The 21817-nt window shown below is 40.9% G+C and overlaps 1 protein-coding gene across 2 annotated transcripts in view; it reads left to right on the plus strand.

Annotated features, from left to right (window-relative positions):
• Positions 1 to 435: 435 nt before the first annotated feature.
• LAMA3 (laminin subunit alpha 3) overlaps positions 436 to 21817 on the plus strand; it is a 105648-nt gene continuing 84266 nt past the window's right edge. For both annotated transcript variants that reach the window (XM_077184850.1, XM_077184856.1), the window contains exons 1-6: positions 436 to 861; positions 6605 to 6757; positions 17274 to 17391; positions 18015 to 18133; positions 19697 to 19867; positions 20919 to 21016. In XM_077184850.1, coding sequence (XP_077040965.1) covers positions 607 to 861; positions 6605 to 6757; positions 17274 to 17391; positions 18015 to 18133; positions 19697 to 19867; positions 20919 to 21016 — 914 coding nt within the window. In that variant the 5' untranslated portion in view covers positions 436 to 606. The remainder of the gene's footprint in view (positions 862 to 6604; positions 6758 to 17273; positions 17392 to 18014; positions 18134 to 19696; positions 19868 to 20918; positions 21017 to 21817) is intronic.

The raw sequence follows: 21817 nt of genomic DNA on the forward strand, positions 1-21817 counted from the left end.
GACATGGCGGGTCAGGGGTTATCAGCGAAGGAACCTTAATGATCATCTAGTTTTCCAAGCCCCCCGCCCTGGGCAGGGTGACCTCTCACTAGGAGGACGCTCAGGGCCCCATCCAGCCTGGCCTTGAAGAACACTCCCAGGAATGGGGCATCACCAATGTAACGTGTTGTGGGCAGATTAAGAGTGTGGCATGCTCTGAGACTTCTTCACGTTCTGTCACGAATACTGACCCGCGCACTCACCGGGTAAGAGGAGAGCTCCAGCTCAGCCGGAGGCGGCACCTCTGGGCATGCCCGCGGAGCTGGGCGCCCGGGCACATACCTGGAGCAACCCCGCCATCCCGGAGACCCTTCCCCCGTCCCGTCCCGTCCCGCCCCGTTCAGCGCACCGCACGCCCCGGGGGACGGGGCTGCGCCTCGTCCCGCCCCAGCCCGCACCGCGCAGCGCAGCGCAGGCAGGACGGGAGAGAGGTGCAGGCAGCCCCCAGCCTGCTCCTGCTCCTGCTCCTGCTCCTGCTCAGTGGCCGTTCCTTCTCCTGCCCCGCTCCCGCCCGCGCACGGCCGCGGCAGTGCCCCCCGGGGCGGCGAGGGCCGGGCCCGCCTCAGGATGGCCGCGCCGCCGGGCCCCGCGCTGCTCTGGGCGCTGCTGCCGCCGCTGCTCGCCCTCGGCGCCGCGCAGCCGGGCCCCGGCGGGGCGCAGCCGGGGCTCAGCCTCCACCCGCCCTACTTCAACCTGGCGGCGGCCGCCCGCATCTGGGCCACGGCCACCTGCGGCGAGGCGGCGGGCGGCGGCGGGCGGCCGCAGCTCTTCTGCAAGCTGGTGGGGGGCCCGGCCGCCGCCCCGCTGGGACGCGCCATCCAGGTAACCGGGCATCCCCGGGGTGCGTGTGGCGGTGTGTGGCTTTTTGGGATGGTCTCATGTGACCCTGCTGTGCGCGGTCTCGTTTCCTCCTGGCTGAGCGTGTGCCGCGGGCATGGGAAGGGGAGCGTGGACCGGCGGGAGGCCAGGCAGGGAAGCGCCGGGGAGGATGGAGGGAAGCGGACAGCGCACCTGCCCTCAGGTGTCCCGGCACCTCCTGGAGCCACACACCCGCACGGGTGCGGCTGCTGCCGGGCGTGTGTGAGCTGCTCGGGCACCTGGAGTGCCCCGGGGCGGTGTTTTGTGGCCGTGGTCTGCGGTGAGCAGCGAGATCACCGGGGGTAAATCAGCGAGCCTGGGGGAGCGCATGGGACGGGGCTTCGCTGGCAGCTGCTGACTGGACAGCGGGCATCTCTCTGCAGGCGGTGGGAAAAGAGTCCTGGCTTTAGTCAAGTATTTTGTGGTGTTTTGGAAGCACTAAATGTGAAGCTTATCGTCTGTGCCTTGCATTGCTTGTGGGAGGAAGCCAGAGACTTGGGACTCTGACAGGGAGTATAAGCGCAGAGGGCAGCAAGGAGCATGCTGTTCTTTCCTAGCATAGCTCAAGATTACTGCACACGTTTTGTGCCAGTCACAAGAAAGATAACAATAAACTGCAAAACTTCTGAAAAAGGATTAATGAAAATATATCTTTCCTTTGGGAGAAACATGTATTTCCACATTTGCTAGAGGATAAGGAAGGAGTAACAAATGCACCAAACTGTTGTACTGTGATAGATGCTTGGTATCTGTTTGATCAGAGCTTTGTTAAAGGAAGGGACTTTCCTGAAGCCTCAAACCTTCCAAAGCTATTTTAAAAGTATTTTCTCTTGGTGGGAGGAGAACCAGAAAGAAACTGCAATTTGAAAGGGATTTTGAAAGCTTAAAGTTCCACTGTCTGACTTCAGGCAATACAGAAAGTGTACAAGTAAATTTTTAGCATCTTGGAGGAAGAGGTAGTGTTTCAAAGTCCTATGCATGTTTTATAGTGAAATAACCCTTAAGATATGGTTTCAGAAAGGGTTGCAATGGGTAACAGAGTTGTTCTTCTCATTTTTTAATGAGAATAGGCACTCAAGAGAGGGGGAAAGGACAAAGAAGGTGCAGCATGTGTATTGCCATGTGCCAGAAGGGAGCATGCACCATCATGAAACCTGTCCTTCAGGTCATTGGGCGGCCACAGACAGCACTGTGCTTTGCTCTGGACTTCCCTCTGCCATAACTCCCTGCCTCACAATGAAATCGTCTTATAGCTCTCTCTCTCTTTTTATGTTACCTTATATCTCTGTAGTGCTTTCAGTCATAAAAAAAGCTCAAAGTACTTTGGAGATGGCTGAGTAGTATACAGTTCTAGTAGAGGGAAAACTGGGACACAGGTATTACATGCTTAAACTGAGGTTACAAAAAAAGGTTGTGATGATCAGGAGACTGCTTGGTTTGCTGTTTCTAACCTCTAAAGTTTAGGCTCCCATCCTTCCATACTGAATGCAGCACCCATGTTTAAAGTTGCCCGAAACAAATGTGCCGCCAGGTAAATTGTAAACCCAGCAATCCCTCAGCAACTCGCTACAGCCCACTGCTGCAAAGAAATCTCAAACCGACATGCCTTGAAATATCAGAAATCACAGGGCAATAAAAATCAGCCAAAGCAAACATCAGATAAACTTGTCAAGCAAGCGGAACGAAGCCTGTGTGCTGCCTCTGATGGTTTTTGTAGTTGTTTCCTTTATATACTAATGCTCAACTGGAAATGAGGATTTGCTGTGTAAAGGAAGAAGGAGGCTAGAAAGGGGGGAGTTCTTCTTAGATACTTGACTTGCAGGTCCTAGGTTAGAGGGCTGTTATGGTTCATGCTCAATTAAAGTTACCAGAAGGACTACTGATAGCTCAGCCCTGGCAGGAGGAAGCATGCTGTGCCTCTCAGAGCGTTTGTGTAAGGACAGATACTTGCAGAATCCCTTTCCACTTTTAACAAAGCCCCATTGAGATACATAACATGAAGCTTCTGTGGTTTACCAGTAGTTGTTGTGGTTCAAGAAGTGCTGGAAAATCTTTCAAAAGGCCAGGGAAGTCCAGACAAATCCAGACATGGAAAATGCACAATGTGTGTATTCTCAAGCAACTTCACCTCTCAAGTTCAAAGACACTGTAAATAAGAGAATTTCTTCTTTCATGGAAAATTGGAGAGAATTGCATTAAACTTTTACAGAACATGAGCTTACATAGAAGGATTTAAAATCAGCAATTTAAAATCAAGTGGGTTTCTTGAGAGTCGTGAGGGAAGGTCATGTGGCTTTTACAAAGTGATAGGTGTAATAGCCACTGTGCTGTGCTGGTTCAAGTTCAAGTGATACCACACACTTGAGTCACTCTCTTTTGGACTCTCTACAATGCTGGATTGCAGGAGTTGCTCTATGAGTAGGGAAATTGGAAAGGAGGTGCAGAATGTGATCCTCATTCTGGCAAAGGGAGCAGACAGCTCTGCTGCCATTGCTATCTGAAAATAAGGCAAAGAGGAAGAGCAGCCCTAGCATCATTTCCATTGCTCTGCCATTGGTTGTTCTCATTCAGCTTGTCATTTAGTGATGTGTCTTTTAATGAAGCCTGTAATATCCAGCAAATCCAGAAAGAGCATTTGGATGTTGTTTAAAGGTGGTCAGTGGAGTGGCCAGTCCCTTAGTGGGCAGCTCAACCAAGGCTCTTAAGGCAGTAGTTGACATTCACTGTGGAAAGAGGTGGGTTTCCCTTATGTAGCACACTGGCATGTAGGAAATGACTTAATGAGAACAGTGTTGAGTGAAGAAATGCACAACAGTATAAAATATTTCAGCAGCTGATAGATAAGTGGCATGCCTGGTTTTGCCTGCCAGTCTGTCCACAGTGATGTGCGGGCGTGAGTTAAAGTCTAACTGCATACCTGTCCTGCCCTGCCAGTGGCACAGAGCTGCTGGGTATGAAAAAGGGAACAAATCCTTCATTGTTGTCACTTTCTATAACTTACAGGCAAGACATTTTCATCCCCGTGTGTCCCTGGTCCACACGAGCATATTTCAGCAAACTCTTTCATGCAGTTCCAGGTCTCTCCTTTGCTCAGGAAAAGCAGGGGAAAGGAGGGTAGCAAGGTCACCAGCAAATGCACACCTGCTTGTCTTATGAACTGCAGCCAAAATCAAACCAAGTTTCAAGGCTCAGTCTACTAGAATGGAGACGTGTCCTGTAACAACCAGGCAGAGCACGATGTGCCTGAGATACTGCCAGTGAGAAGGAAGGAAGGCTGCTCTATCCAATAATTTTTTCTTTCATTTTTGTTTTGCTGCCTAGTTGGCAGGGTTGCTGGAATGTAATTTAAATAACTGAAACTCCAGCTGTTGCAATGAAATTCTTTGAATTATGTGCCGAAAAAGAGAAAGATGGTATCTTGAGTTCAGATCAAGTGATCTGATATACATATCACTGGAAATCACATAAATGCATGTAAATTAAACTCTTGTGTTTAATACTCACCATTGTTTTCTTCTCATTCAACCTTTCTTTGAGGTTGTTTCCAGATCAGAGCTGAAACTGCTTAACAGCAACTGTTTCCTGTGTACTTCCAGTCTGATCTTTGTGAATGTAATTTAGATCTAAAGACTAGGTTTCAAGCTTATTATAAAGCTATTTAGGGAAATTTGCCCTGTTGTAACATATATGTCAGAACTCAGGTATGCATTTGTCAGGGAGGATGCTCTGATGTGGTAGTAACTGCAGTTGCCAGTGCATAGATTGATTTCTCAGGGTATGGATTTTTGCAGATAGTGACATGATGTTCTTTGTCATCGCTGCAGAAACTGGCAGCGTTGCCTGTAGCTAACACGGGCTGATGTGTATCTGCTGCAGCAAACCACCTGAATCAGACAGAGTCCTGCCCTATTGTAGTTTGTATTAAAGTCAGCCAAACCATCCAAACCATCTTCTCTAACAGAGCTGGAGGAGAATCGTGTTATAACATGACCCCAGCTGTAGTTAACCAGCTCATGTGTGTGAGTATTTAGTCCTCTGAATTGTCAAGAGTTAACCCCCAGCCACATTGGCATTGGCTGTGCTAAATCAGAACAGCTAATGGTAGCCATGTCTTCTGGAAACTGCATTATATTCTGGGCTTTCTGGAAGAGCAGGATGAGGATGGAACTACTGCTAAATGCAGATGCTGAAATCACTGCTACTGATGCAGAAATAGTCAATTCAGTGAACATCTATTTCAGTTTCAAACATCAATTTTCTATTCAGTTTGAAAGGTACAGGATGGTATATTCATATCACATGAGATTGATGAAGTATTTTCCAATCTAACTATAGTAGATGTTAAATGAATTCTGCTAAACATCTTAAACTCACCAAGCTTGCAAGACTGCACCCAGCAAGAGTGTGAGAGCTCTTCTGTTACTTCTCTGTAAAAAGTGGACAAGTAGGATTGCTCCCGTTACTTTACACTGGTTAGTCTGACAGCTGTGACAAACAAAACAATGGCACTTATATAGGAGTCTGTTAATTCTTAAAGGGTAGGAATGCGCTTCGTGCCTGGCAGTGCAGATTGTGGAAACAACAAAAGATCTGTCACATGCTTTTGATGGTAGCATGTGCTTAGTTGACAAGGTAACATTTGCCCCATTCCCTTTATTTTGAACAGGAGTCAAACACAGTGTCAGCAACTCACAGACTGATGGATTAAGCAACTGTCCTACTGAAGTAGCCATGGGGGGTGTACTGCCATTCAATGAAAATGTTATTTTTCTACAAAGATCTGTAGCTGGCACAGTTTAGCATTTTCACTGATTATCTCCACCTAGTGTTGGAATAAGAAGTGAATGGGACACTGAAAAGGTCCCTTAATAACTAATTTCAGCAGTTCAGCACTAATCTTAGTAGACTGTAAAATGTGTTTTCTTGGAGATAAAAATAGTTGGTATGGCAAGCCAAGACATGAAATCAAAAGACAATTAAGTTTCCTGAAGTTGATTCATCATTATTGTACAAAGAGCTTAAGAGACTCTCAAAGGGCATCTCTGGATTGTGGCTTTAGTTGTGGACTGGAAATTGGGCAGTAACTTCTTGAAATGAAGGTACAATGGCATTCTTTAAAGGGAACAGTCCGTTGCATTTTACACCCATACATATTGTTTAGAAAACTCGGATTCAGAATGTATTTTAATGGCATGAAAAAATGAAAATAGTGTTATAAAATTCTAATACCAAACTTATAGCCAAGTAACAGAGCTTTTTTTGTTATGGTTTTGTCTATACCAGGCAATGTGCATGTGTTCATAGTGTTTTAGAAGAATTGAGGATAATTTGTTTGTTGTTCCTAATCCAGTTCTAAGAATCTTTATTTCACTAATTTTCTTCAGATTTCCTGCAGACACCACTGTAGAAATAATATAGGTAATTTCATCAAAATGTCAATAAGTTAATAAGATTAAGATTTACTGTAGTTCCCTTATTAAGATTTCTGAAGCTTTAGTTTGTAACATAAAAGTTAATATGTTTCAGTGTGTAATTTAATTACCAGGGGAATAATTTATACATTAAAAATTATGGTATATAAAGGAACAAAATTTACCCATGTTTTTAGTCAACACCCTAGTTCAGAATCACCATTAACCAAACAACCACGTGCTATCAATGTGTAAAATGTTGTCTGAGACCATGTTTTTGATTGATTGTGTTTCAGGGCCAGTTTTGTGATTACTGCAATGCTGCTGATCCCAGCAAAGCTCACCCAATAACCAATGCAATTGATGGCACTGAGAGCTGGTGGCAAAGTCCCCCTCTTTCCATGGGCTTGAAGTACAATGAAGTCAATGTCACCTTAGACCTGGGGCAGGTGAGTGCCTGAGCTATGGGGTGAAGTGTGATCATTTCTTGCACTTGTGCATATGCTTTGCAGTTGGGAGAGATGTTTGAGCTGGTGATTTTTACTTCCTGACATCACTTCCAGCTTTTTTGTCCGGTTTATGTTCTGTATTATTTTACCAAGGTGACTGTATAAAGTGATTGTTTTCTTTTAGGAATTTTGATGATGGAAGTTCTTGCCACTGGGATCATACAGATGTAGTGGTGGTGTACTTTCTTTCACAGACACTGTAACTCATTAATTTGAAGCGGCATGGGGGGACCTCTCAGTTGAAACTTGAACTCTACCTTCTGGTTAATATTCCCCTTTTCCGCGAGCTTAGAGAGAGAGGCTTCATGATCTCTGTGGATGCGCGCATTTTGAGAATAATGTTTGGAATCTGCTTTTGCCTCAGGGGTCTGTCTGGTTTCTCTGTCATCCAGCAAGATCTTCAAGATAGACAGAAGAATACTGATAAGGTGGTCTAAAAGGGAAGGGACAGCAAAACCAGTGTAATATGAATTAGTAATGAGACAGTAACAAGAACACCCATATTTCCCCTGCAAGCAATAGGCAAGTAGCTAAGAGTGAAGCCTCTGTATCTGTTTTTTAAGCCACAGGGATGGATTCTCAGCTGCCATGATTGAGTGCTGATCCAGTGAAGTTAGTTACACTGTGCAAGTTCACACAGTGTGAAAACGCATGTTTATAAATACATATGTAGGCCTGCAAAATATATGTATCCACATGCATCTGGTTTTTGGACTGCAGTAATTGCTTATTGACTGATTCTACAGGACAGGATTTTTTGAGTAGACTTTCAGTTTAGTTGACAGTGAAGTGGGGGATAACTGAGAATGTATTTCTCTGTGAGACTTAACTGCCTTTTTGCTGGGGATTCAGGTGCAACTTATTTTACATCTTGTCTTACATGGTGTTCTAATACTCTTGTTCCTCCCATGGTGGAATGGTTCTCATTTTGAGGTTATCCTCAGTCAATGTTTCTGTATCCAGTAGAGCTGCAGTGCAGAAAGGCCATACTAAGCTTATTTTCCTGCTGTGCACTTTTTACCTTCCTTGGAGGACCTACTGACAGACACCTTACTTTTTATGTGCTGATTAAAGTTCTGAGAAACTTCTTTCCTTGAGAGGGGGGATATGAGCTAAGTGTCCTCTTTTCATGGGACTCCTTGGACACCAGCAGCTGTGTGCTAAGATTTCTGTAGTTGTTAAAGGTTTTCTTAGAATGACGTTCTGTGTTTCTCATTACTCTGGTACTACCTGGAAAGATGACTCTGAATTCCCTTTCTTGGAAAGGAAGGTAATCAAAGGCAAAGGTGAAAATCACTCCATGTCTCGTGATCAGGAATGAATCATTTTAGCTGATGGATACATGAGGGTTTGGTAAGATTTATGTGATTTTTTTTTCCCCACTTCACAGACTTTCATCATTTAACTGCTTTCATCCAGTTAAACCTTAATCTCAGGGTTTGTTTAAACTTGAGATTCACTTTTGACATTTTGCTTAGTATTTTCACTCCCAAATTTATCCAGTAGCACACAATACTAATAATAATGAAGAACATTAAGTACTGTCACAGAGTAAGTCTGCAAAAGTGAACAGGTAAGCACTGAAATCCCAATTCATCTTACCTTATTTCCTGGTCCTAAATATTAAGAGTTTGGTGTGTCTTAATGATGCAGACTTCCTTAGTAATTGGCAGAGACAATTTTTCAGAGTGCAATTCCCCTTCAACTGAGCTGAAATGAAGGTTTTGGGTTTTAAGGAAAAACAAATCTTAAAGTTAGATGTGTATCTAAATACAGAACAGAAAAGATAACAGGGATGTAATTTTCTTCACTAATTATTTGTCCTTTTTGTTTGTTTGGGTTTTGTTTTGTTTTGTTTTGTTTTGTTTCTTTTTAATACAAGTTACTTTTTTCTGCAAACAAAAAATGGAGAAGTTTTTTGTTGCCCAGAACATGACAAACATGTACAAATGCGTGCTGGGAAGCAATGACTGAGTGTAAGCTGGTCATCAAGCATCCACAATTAGAGGAAGCAGGACATGGTGCGAAGTGAAAAGCTTTTATTTTCTGCATTCCTGCCATTATATCTTTATGATTGAGAGCAGAGTCCCAATGGAGCCTCCTGCCATGGTCACACGACAATATTTAATTGAAGAGCTGCACCATGACGGAAGTTTTAGTGCTCACTACAGTGAAGTTGGAACAGAACACCCACCTGGTGCTGCTTCTCTTTCACAAGGGCTTGGGTGATTTTGAAAGTCACAATGCCTTCAGGCTGTTAAATCTGTTTGCAAGAAGAATGCTCATTTTGCTGTACTTCGTAATATGAGAAAAAGCAAAAACCTGAAAGCAAAACCCCTGCTTTACTTCCCTTTCTGACTTTCTGTACTATAGTTACATTTCCAATCAATCACAGTCCTTCCAAATAACAATTATAATGTTGATCCCTGAGGCACTCTCTCCTTTCTGTTAACATACCTGCTTACACTGTGGCTATTCCCGACTTGTTTGAAATATTTGGATCAAATGAAATCTCAGTTATTCCTCTAATTGGGTATGGTTTTCCCAATGTAGTTTTTAACTGCTTTTAAACTTCTGAATCCAGTATGTCTGACTGAATTTCATTGCCCTTCCCCTGACTCTTTGGATTGCCTAATTTCAACAGGTGTGTTCTCATCTTTGGCTTGCTTGATGCTCTGCAGATATTACAGTAACACTGCCCCAGGTATTTTTCTGAACTCTCTCTTCAGAAGAAATTAAAGTTCAGGATAGCGTGATAGCGTATGATGAAAAAGAAATGTCCAACTACAAAAAGTAGTTCAAAGAAGTATAGCCCATATATTTTATTGTTGCTTTTTGTTATGTATAATTTTTTTATTTTTGCTGTGCATTTTGGCAACAATATAGTGCTGAAAGACTCAGACTCAGTGGAATTTTGAGCACTAATGTGTTGAATAGTTTTTATGTAGTGATACTATTAGTCACTGTTGTAAATTAAAAGTACACAGTGGAATGCAATGTCCAAATTAGTACTTTTATTAGGGATAGACGGCAACTCAACCATAAATTAAAGCTAAGTGGTGTGGCCTGTGGAGGGAGGACTTTCTGCTTTTATGTTTTCTACCAGTCAAAGCATATAAACATTTTGTAAATAGCCTCACAGTTTGGCAAATCTTCTGAGTTGCTTTTATATGGTAGAAGTCTAACTTTTATATTTGGTAGCAATTCTTTGATTTACAAACAATATTTGTTGCTTGGAATATTATTCAGCTTTGGCTAAATTGTTGAGAACTAAAACCAATTGTTCTTAACTTACAAAAGACTGACATGGTAATTTAAAATGTTTCTGAAGTTACAGTTAATTTAAGTGTCATTCTGTAAAATAGGTGTCCTGTGCTCACTTATTCTGTGGGAGAAATTCTCAAGGTGGTGGGAGATTTATCACAGACTGCACTGAACTGGGCTCCCAAAAATAGTCATTGCACTCATTGTGCTTGGCTTTTGAAAACTTTGTATTATCACTGACCCTGAAATCAGACCCAGCTTTAGCCTGAAGTTGCATAACCTCTATAATAAGACTGGGAAGTCCTACAGATTAGGGCATGAAACTACTGCACAAGGCTTCTGCAGTGCTACAGAGCTATGCCTCAGTGACACAAAGCCCTTCCTCTGGAACCCTCCACAGCTCTGAATCCACAGCAGCACCAAGCCCTCCTCTGCTGTTCTGGTTCACGCTGGGGAGAAAAGGGGCTTTTAAGCTTGGGGAAGTACACAAAAATGGGGATGCTAACAGCAAAGAAGTGTTCCTTTGTATTAGAGAACTCTGGTTCTGACTATTTCAGTTTGTGCAGGAAGCTGATTTGGGATTGTGCTGCAGAACAGTATGCTTTGAAATTAGTTGTGATTTTTGGCTCATACCACAGGAAGGTGCATGTAGTTGTGAACTCTAGAGTAACACAACTTCATCCAATGAAGTAACATCTGTCTGATAGAATCTTCTAAAAGTTGGATCACGTAATACATGTTTCATTTATTCCTAGGTCATACTACAAGCAACTCATTCAGAGTTGAGCTACCAGCCTTAATAAGGGAAATACCTTAAAATACGTTCTTTCTTGCTCATATGATTTCCTATAAGTTGTAGTCAAGGTGTTGTGGTTTTTTTAAGCTTTAATCAAAGACCTTTTCAATGGCTCAGCATTTTTTTCTTGTGGTTGCATTAGTTACATGTCATAGGTTTTAAAATGCTTTTCTGATACTAATTTAATATTATTCTGAAAATATATAGGAGAAAACCTCACAAGTCTTGTTCTGCTTTACTTTTCTGACTCTGTCTTCCTTTGGCTCTTCTTCAGCATCCCTTTAGGAAGGCCTTGGTTCCCACTCATAGATCTCACTTTGCTCCCTTCGTGTCTGTACTTCTGCTTCCCCCATCTTCCTTTCCATGCTCATTCCTACATGTAACTTTAATTTTTGTGATATGTTGTTCTAAATACCTCAGTTTTAACCCAGTGTAGTAAAAGCAGAACCTCTTCTTGTTGCCTCTAATCCTTTGCACTTTCCTAGATTTCTTCCCAGTGTTGACAGTCCTACTGTGTTCCTTCTACTTTGGACTGCAGCTCTCATAAGGAGACATTTTTCTTCTGGACAACTGAGGGCTGAATCGTACAAACAAATCCTTTCCCATATCAATAGCTTCAGTGTTCTGTGAAGAAATAGGCCATATGTAAGAAATAATTATGAGCATTGAGTTGGTCGTTGTCCAGATCCTAATGGAAAAGTGGCTGCATGAAAAATTTCAGGGAAACAATCGAGACTCATTGATGTAGCAGCCTGCAGCCTTGGCAAAAAGACCAAAGACTGGTTGAATGTGGAGAAAGGACTATCATTTTGTCTCTGGTGCAGTTCTTCCTTCTAGAGCCCATGCCATATAGGGAGAGCTTCTTCCTTCTGATCCTGCCATCAACTGGGTCAGAACAAAGATGTCCAGATGTGTCTATGAGGTCTTTTCAGAGGCACTGACTCACTTAACTAAAGACATTTTTCAGCATCAGTGGCTGATTAAAGGAAAGCATGATGTGAATGCAGCATGGCCAGGGATAACTGAACAACATTGGAAATTCTGTGCTTATTCCTGGCTTCTTCACCCCAGACTAGGAAGCTGGACCACAAGGAATGACTTCAGCATGCTGTGCAGTGGGAGCCTCTGCAGGCACTGTCACTGTGCAGTGCAGTCATTGCTGTGTACATGTGCACTCAGTTAAGCTGGATGGAACACACTCAGGAGGTCTGATGCCTCTCAGGTACTACCCACACATGATTTTCTCTGCACCTCTGCTACAACAATTTTTCCACATACCCAGACAGTAGCTGAGTAGCTGGCAACTCCAGAAGTGCTGACTCACCTCTCTCTAGTTGGCATTTTTTTGTATTGCCATCTACGTTACAAAATACATGGTTGGGAATTGACCAATACTGACTGTCAGGAGTGCTTTATACAGTACCTGGATCTGCCAGGGTGCCTCAAGTCCTACTGAGATGTTTCAATGAAAGGACTGCTTCCCTCTTTGCAGCATCAAGAAATCAAAGCCTTTAGTTTTAGCTGGAGTTTGCAGGATATTTATTTCATTTGAACAGATTGATGCTTTTGTGGCTTGGTCTCTGAGAGGAAACAATGCTCAAGACCTTTTGGCTTCATTACACCAGGAGACCAGTGGCCATGCACACGCCAACCCTACGCAGTCAGGGGCACTGGGGTGTGTTCTGGAGCAGGTGCTGAGCACAGTCACAGTCCTTGAATCCCTCTCCTGCATCAGCCTCCCTTTGAAAAGTTTAATTTTTGTACTGAGTCATATTGGATTTTTGTCTCTTCTGAGCAATCTGCAACACCAACCCCATTATTCAAGATAATGAAAGAAACCTGCAACGACAACCAAACCATGCTGAGGGAAGTTTTGGTGGTGCAGCTGTATCTGCCAATAACAGTCTGAGGAAATTTCACCCTGCTGGAAACAGATTCAAATTAAATGAAGAAAGATTGCTGTGATAACTTTTTGAATGCATCTAAAGATCTACAGAATGCCTCAGAGGGATGGTCTACCTGGATTTAGTTGGATTCTTGCTACTGCCACATTCCAGGACTTTTTATTCTTCATGAGCCAAAAAGGAAGAACAATCTTTTCCTACAGAAGCAATACACACAACATCATGATTGTTTGGAACATAGTGTGTTTTTTTTCTTTTGCGCTAGTTTATGTCCAGCACTCATCTAACAAGTCATTTCAGTGTTTTAGTATTCTGGTCTGAGTTCATGGTGTCAGGAATGGAGGAAAATGTGCTATAACTTTATATATTAATATCTAACTTTTATCCATTTTTAATGATTTCTAGGATTTAAAAAAATCTTGGAAATTTCTCTATGTAAAGAATTGTTTAAACTTTTAAGGAGAAAATAGAGAAAACATTTTAAACTAATATTATTGAGAATTTTAGCATTCTCTTGAAAATGCAGCGGGTAACAGGAAGTTTTATTTCTGTTGGTTTAAAATAAGTAGTGTGCATGCTGTTAGAGATCAAGAATATTGTATCATTAACAATAATACTACAGTGTAGCTCTCAATCAATTTAAATGACCTCTTTTAATATCATTTTAAGGTCACCTGAAAGAGTTTTTATAGGAATCTCTCTTTTTATAATGTAATATTGTTAGTGCATAATACTGAATTTTAATTCTCATTCTCAGAGGAGGAGGGCATTTTGTTCATTCTACTTGATGACTTTTAAAACCTTTTTCTGGGTTTTTGTGATTCTGTAAGGCCATTGGCTGCTAGAACATTTTAAATCTGAACAAACCTGAGTGAACAAAAAAAAGGTCACATCAATGTGGAATTGATTAAATTCCAGCTGTTGATAATCCTTCAGGTTTGACCTATGGTGCTGGATTACAGCAGGATATGATGTTTGAGTCTTACAGTAATACATCCTCTTTTAAACATGCATTTCCAGAGTGCATTGTTTCCATTACTGGAAATAAAATGCTGTTTCCACTTTTCAATTCAGTTCTTTATTCATATAAGAAAATGGTCAGAATTTTGATTAAGTCATATTTCTGTGATTTTTTGGAAAATTTTACTATTATATAAATATACCAAAATGCTGACTTACAGTTTTAACATTCTTTTTGAGAGATTGTTGTTTTTTATGAAACAAATTTGGCTTAAAAGCAACCAAATAAACATTTTTTCAACAATTAAGACTCTTTTTTTTCCTCAGAACTAAATGGCTGAAGGAAAACGTTGCTTTGAGTTTTGCCTTTTTCTCAGGGTAGGTCCTAAGTCAGGATCAAGATTTTAAGTATTGAAATGCCAGCTTAGAATATGTGATTAAAATTGGCTTTAATGGTTGCTTTTCTAGATCTTATGTCAGCAAGGTTACTCTTTTATCTTCACATGGGATTTATTTGCTAAGCCAAGGATTATTTTTCTTCTGTTGTTGTCTCATCAGATCTGGAGAGAGACCATTCGTCAACTTGGTCAGCATTTAATCTTAGTGGAAATTTAGATGTTCAAGTGCCATTCTACATCCTTGATCCAGGCCAAAACCAGATCATAGGCACTCATGTGAAGTCAGAAGCAGGACAGATGATAGGCATGGTGACTATGTTTTGGTGATATGTTGTCATTAACTAACACTAACTTAATTTTTATCAGACCTGTCCCTTTTCCCTTTCTGACTGTGCCCGTACAGACCTGAGCAATGTCTCAAACTGAGAGATGGAAGGAGAGTGTCACGCAAATAAGAGGTTTTCATGTACCACAGAACTGTGGAGTTGCCATACTTCTTTTTTTTCCTTCCATTTGCTATTTGCATGGAAATATGCAAGGAGTGGTGCTGGGTGGCAGTTCTTTAAGCATTGGCTGACTTGCAGAGTTCCTGATACAATACACATTTTGAAGAGTAGGTGTAAGGTCACTTGTAAATGATCCACAATGTCACTACAAGCAGTGGAGCCCTGGAAAAGGCAGGACATTGTCTATATGCTTCCTTTATTTCCTCTTGAGCTTTCCAAACCACTTGACTTGGTTAAATCTGTATCAGTCAACACACAGAGTGTTATCAGCACTTGCTAACGTGCATGTCAAATGGGACTCCCAAAGATCTTAAGACATAGGGGAAGAAAGACAATGTATTAATGTTGCCTGCCAGTGCAAATCTGGTTTTAACAGGCAAATGACCCTTGAGAGATTCAGCTGACCAAAAGTGAGAACATGAAGCACATTTTTTTTTAGGAGTTTCAGAACTATTATGCTTTCCTAGAATAATACTAATCTTTGCACTGAGTGGCCATACCAGATGACATGTAATGTCTGTATGGCCAATATCTCTACTCTGAAACTTGACAGTGAAGTAGCAAAAGTTACTCAGGCAAAGAGTATCAGAAACTCAGTAAGAGCAATCTTGCCACTGTCCCCAAAGTACTCACCTATTTCTGACAGTGGCTAAAATCAAACTTTCCATCAGCATTTTGAGGGCATTACTCCACTTGTGCAGTCATAGAGCATAGGTTTTGATATGGCTCTGTCAACAGAAAGGCTGCTGCTTACTCTGCTCAGTGTTGTTGTCTAGTAAGTAATTTTTCCTGTGGAGATAATGTCTGTTTGCTAATTTAATATCTCCGGAAGTAAAGCTGGTGCTTTTCAGGCTGTGTTTAATAGCAGGTTAAATTTCAGCACTAACAGAAAAGTTGGGTTATTTTCCTCCTGGTTCTCTCTGCACTGATCTAAGTCAGCATCATTCAACAAAGCAAAAGTTTCTGAAATAGGTTTCAAGGTGCAATACCTGCTGCAGTGATGCCTTGGTGTGAGTGTCTAACAGAGGCTTGCCCTGGAAAGTAGTTGTACATACTACATAAATGAATGCACAACAAAAAATTTTCACTTTTTTTCTTCTGTGATGTGAGTTATTATCATGAGAACATGCTCCATGAAGTGCCTGAATTCCTTCCATTTCTTCTTGAGGTTTTACTTTCTACTGTGAATAGAGTATACAGGTGTTCAGAAGCTGATGTCTGAAACAGATGTGTGAGCATGGAGGCTGCATGTAACCATGGGATTGTCATGTGCAGAGCTGGTTAGGGACAAGTATTTCCAGGTATCTGTTTCACTGCATTATTTGCCATTTGCTTCTGTCTCTTGGTGGTCCCATTTGGTGTGACAGCTATTGAATTGTTCCTGGCTGACAGCTGAATGGGCCAGGGATGCCAAAAGATGCTGTTCCCAGTTCATGGTTGAGAGCTTGTATGCACTTGTGGTTTGGAGTCTAATAAACTTTGCAAAGTATTAGCTTCAGGGTTATGACATTCATGAGGTATGAGCAAAGATAAACTGCTTGGGTGTATTTGATGTGGGGGCTCTGGGAGCAGTTACTTGACAAACTGCTGACTGCAGTCTCTCCCATCAAAGTGAGAATCTCCTGCCAGCAGATGATTCTCAGTTGAGGTTGTTGAGGGGGAAATTCCAGTGCAGCTTCACTTTAATATTGAGTGTACCTCAGTATTGGTTCACTTTTATTGACAGCTCCATCCATGTCATGGTTTAATTTTTAAATGGCCCTTAGAATCAATCTGTGTTTAGCTTTTTATGTAAAGGTAATTTTTATTGATGTCCTGGTTTTTAGATAGACTGTGGACTATCCCAAGACACAATGAGACTTCCTGTCTTCTAAGACCCATTTCTTCTCTAGTGTTTGGAAGCCCTCTGTGTGATACACAATGAGCACCTAAAGAAGCCAGATGAAACTCTTGGCCTTGGGAACCTTGAGCTGATGGAGCTCTTTGAGCTGTTTCAGACTGCTGTAGCTGAATGAGCTACCAGTTACAAAAATCTCTCCTGTGCTATTTGACCCCCACAAACTCTGGGGTGGCTTGCTTCCCTTACTTGGAAGGTCTGTCAAGTAGCAAATTCATCTGGAAATAATCTTAACATGAGGGAGTGGGTGGCTGGGATTATTATCAACCAAAGGAGTACCAATGTAAAGGGTATTTGCATTTTCTCTTCCATGATTTTGATATGCCTTAGCTGCAAGCACAATTACGTGCTTGGAATGCGTCACAAATATCCCAGGGTGCTGCAAAAGCAGCTTAGTTGAGCGATACAACTTTTCCAGGTTGAGTACTATACCCTTAACACACCCAAGCAATCAGTCAGCTGCACAACAGACCGGTTCTGAAATGTGGGAGATGGCATTTAACACAGTCCTTTGCAGGTGTCTTAATGGTCTTGAACACATTGCCAAGTGAAGAAGCTAGCTGAGAATCTGGCCTCTGATTTTAGTGGGAATGAAACTGCAGAGAACTGCTCAGAGTTCTTCTCCCTGTGCACTAAAGAAAAAGTGTTTATTTGCATTAGTTTTATTATTGCTGTGCTTTTTTATATTAAAAAAAAGCTCCTGACAAGATCTATGTATATTCTATTACCAGCTCTTCCATGTTGCCTATATCCTTATCAAGTTTGCAAATTCTCCTCGTCCAGACCTCTGGGTCTTGGAAAGATCGGTGGACTTTGGAAAAACTTACACTCCCTGGCAATATTTTGCTTGTAAGTATTAATCCTTGTGTCACTGGTCTTTTGGGGAAAGGTTTCTTTAATAATTTCCTCAGTAGCAGCAAAATTAAACCATGGGGCTTGCTGAAGATTTTACCTGCAGAGAAGACAGTGAATGTTAAATATGTTTATTTATTATTCTTTTCTTATTTAGCCACAGTCAATTAGTGATAGGAGTGTATGAGTATGGTATTTTGAAAGTGTAACTCAGCACATGAATATTTTTCACTTTTTTAGAAATTTCTGATTTGTTTTATTTCTCTTGTTTTTTGGGAATGTCAGAACTTTGGTATCCTTCATCCCTTGGGACCCTGGAGTTTCTTGCAAAAATCAAAGTGAAATACAAATGCAAAATCTTGTAGTAGCTATATAGATTTTTTTTCTGGTGATGATATGAGAAATACTGTGCCCTGTCTTGTCAGGCATCACTGAATTGCTTAGGAAGAGAGATTATTGTTTTGAGGAATGCCTGTTACTCTGCTGAGTGACCCAATCACTGTTATTACTCTATTATTTGGAGAATTTACCTGAAAGCACAGGGGATACTTGTCTGCTAATTTAAATTAGAACAATAGGGACTATTTTATAGAAAATTAATTTTGTTCTTCCTTGACTAGACTCGAGATTAGATTGCTTGGAGCGCTTTGGAAAGGAAGCAAATCTTCCTGTGAGGAGGGACAGCGATGTCCTGTGCACCACCGAGTACTCTCGCATTCTGCCTCTTGAAAATGGAGAGGTAGGTGCTTTCAGGAAGGCATGTGTGATGCTGGAAGTAAACATCACTGCTTTCAGAAGTTTGTTTGAAGTAATTTTTTAGTTATGACTGGTTGAATCTCTATCAGTAAGTCCATAACCTAAACCTCAGTGAAATTTTGGGGGCGTGTCCTGACTCTTCTTAATTTTCACCATTCCCTATGGGGGTAGGAGCTGCTCAGGGAAACCTGATATTTGATATTTATCATCATTTATGTACCTCACTATAGCCATGTGCATTTGAAGGTCTTGACTGCATTTTCTGAATACTTCCAATGTGCATGGCAAAACTTGGCACACCAGAATTGCTCACATGAGTAAAGACTGTAGAAACAGATACTTACCATTCAAGAAATAGTAGCTTGTAAAAAAAAAAAAAGCTGCATTTTTTAATACATTTTTATAATACAAAGCTACATGCTTATAATATAATAAAAGTATTTGGAAAACATTGCTTTGATTTTAGCCATTGTTCTTTGCTAGGCAGAGCTGTGACTTGTATTCTTGTATTATTTGAATGAATGTTAAACTCCTGGATGTGCTGATGGCTCCTCCTGGCATTCTCCTCTTAGGCCTGATGTTGTTAAAATCCAGATTTGAACTCCTCAAGAGTTCTTCAGAGTTTTGAGCAGATGGATCTAGGGTTTCATATTAAAATAGAATTTATTTCTTAAAGTATCTGTAAGATTTTCCTAATCAGATATTGTAAAGATTAATTTCCACAGAAGAACATTGCTGGTGCCAATCCCTATTACATGCTCTATGATTTTTCTTGAAGGAATTGTGCTGCAATTGGAACAATCATCATACCCTTGTTATGTGCTTCAGAATGCAGGAGCCATTTGAAAATAGAAATCTGTTATTTGGATGGTTATAAATAAATTCGAATCTTTTACTGAGCCCTGTACATCCAAACTAGGCTTTTCATTCAGTAGAGATTCATGATTGCTGAGTTACTGGCAGCTGTTTCTTTAAAAAATAAAAAAGTATTGGATCCCTTGTTTTGGATGTCAGAGAAACCTGCTTTCATGTGAGGGGATTTTCTAAAGCAACACTGTGTACTTTCTTCCAGCAGACCATTAATATGCTCGCAGGCACTGGACCTGCTAACAATAATATTTTCCAGGAATGTTTATGCCTTGACCCAAAAATAAATGTGCTTTGGGAAAGAGCCAAAATCTGATGTTTTTAATCAGGCTAAACTTCCATTGACACTGTCAATTGTTCAAACAACTACTTGCAACTATTCCTATTGTTTTTTCCTATTAAAAATGTACTTTTTGCATGCTATACCTGATGTTTTCAGAACAGATAGAGGCACTTTTTTTTTTCTGATTTGTTATATGGATAAGAATACAGGAGGCTCCAATGCTAACAACACTATTTTTCCCAATATCCTGACTTCAGTATGAAATGCCTAATTGTTCCTGCAAATATGTTCAGAAACAATAATAAGTTTTTGGATTCTTTTGTTGATTCTGCTTTATGCTGCTCTTGGCACTTGGAGCTGATGTATTTAACAAGAGTGTGCTTATTTCTTTGTTAGATTGTAGTATCTTTGGTAAATGGCCGCCCAGGAGCAAAAAACTTCACTTATTCCCCTGGTCTTCAAGAATTCACAAAGGCAACAAACATCCGCCTCCGCTTTCTCAGAACTAATACTCTGCTTGGACACCTGATATCCAAAGCTCAGCGGGACCCCACTGTAACTCGCAGAGTAAGTGCTGTTGTCACTGAGGTGTAAATACCCAACAATCATTCCCCCAGCATGCTAGGGACCAAAAAATGGTCTGAGTGCTTCAAGTTTGCAGCATCCTGACAATGAGATTTGCATTGACCCACCTTGAAATTCCCGTATTTTTCTCCAGTTTGTTTAAGACAAGAAAGTAACTGGGCCAGCATGGATTTATGGAGGGGCAGTAATGATTAATGATTTTGTAACAGACCATTTTCATTCCCTGCTTTCCAATATGGAAGGAAGCTGAGTGCATCATGGGAGCTATAAAGAGCCAAAACAAAATTATACTAAAGTATCTTATTCAGAACTGAGGAACTAAATCTCTTCAACTTCATTTGGCACTATTTTCTGATATTTATTCAGAAAAGGTTTTCAGAAAACAGTTCATGAGTTCATGAAGGAGGAGAAATCAAAAGCTGTACTTGAAAGATGCTCTCTTTCCACAAATCTTTTGAGATGCCTAGGTGTTTTCAGTGCATTTTGGGCTATCCAAGAGCTTGAAGGCCAGAGTTCCACTCCCATTCAGTGGATAAATATAAGGAAATACAGGGAACGCCACACAGAAATTTCACATACTCACAGAGATTTCAGACTTCATATTGTATTGCTATTTTTAACCTTTTCATTTAAAATGAAGATTTGGTAACAATTGGAGGAAACCCTGGGGTGAGGCACCACACAAATGTTTGCACTGAAAAACATAAAGCTATTCCAGTTGTTTGACAGCACTCCCATCAAGTGTCCTTGCTGCCTTAAGTAAATTTTAAGACATTGCTCACAGGCAGAGGTAAATGCAGAATGCAGCTTACTTGGCAAGCAGCACAGCTTTAGTGTGAGGAACTTCTGGTGTTATCCTGGTCATGGGTTGTAGGATAGATGAATGAAATATCAAGTGTTTTATTAAATTCCTAAAGGAGAGTAAAAATTTTTGTTGTAGAGACCTTCCAAATCTAGCAAAACTATTGTTGATATTTCTGACACAATACAAGCAAGGACAGATCTGTACATACTTGTTGTGCTTGTTCCACAGTATTACTACAGCATAAAGGACATCAGTATTGGTGGTCGATGTGTTTGCCATGGCCATGCTGAAGTCTGTAATCCAAAGAGTACTGAAAACCAATACCAGTAAGTAAATGGAGCCTGACATTTATCTGAGAAAAACAATACATGAGTGCTTTCAAATGACCTTTTCTTATTATAGAATTACGTAGTTTTACAGGGATTTTTTTCTTTATATATTAAAAAAAAAAAGCCTGCTAATGATTGGCAAGAAAACATGTCAAGGGTGATTGTACATGAAAGATAATAATAGAAAATCTTTAGGGTTTTTTTAGGTTAGGTTTTTCATTTTAATTGAAATACCAGTTCAGCAGATTGAATAATTTCTTAGAAACCCATAGTTCTTTGAGTTAAACATCACCTTCTGATGATGATATCGTCAGACTTGAGTTGATAGCACCTTCTTACATCAGGAATTAGAAGTCCAACTCAGGAATAAAATTATGAGAGGATAGAATGTAAGAGAATAGAGATGGTGCAAAAGGCAATCTCACCCCTGACGAGTTACAGCTGTGCTAATTACCAAAGAGTAGGAACAGGTCTGCCTTAATAGGCCACAGCTGTGTCCAGTGAGGATGAGGCTATAAAAGAGGGGATTAGCTGGTTGAGGAGGGAGCTGGAGTTTGTTGGCTGTGCTGTGAGGTGATGCCCATGAGAAATCACCAGGAAGATATAAGAGTTTTATGATAAAATAACACAAAATTAGTCGACTTTGGGGAGCTATTGAGCAGTATAGCTGAGCTTATGCAAGATCCAATGGCTTTAGATCATTGCTGTAAAAACATAAAAACAAAATGAATGGAGTATTCCCTTTCCCTGTCAAGTTTGTGACCTCTATGTTGATTTCATAAGGAGTTAGGTCAGGCT

This window comes from Agelaius phoeniceus, chromosome 1 (genome assembly GCF_051311805.1).
Source record: "Agelaius phoeniceus isolate bAgePho1 chromosome 1, bAgePho1.hap1, whole genome shotgun sequence".
NCBI lineage: Eukaryota > Metazoa > Chordata > Aves > Passeriformes > Icteridae > Agelaius > Agelaius phoeniceus.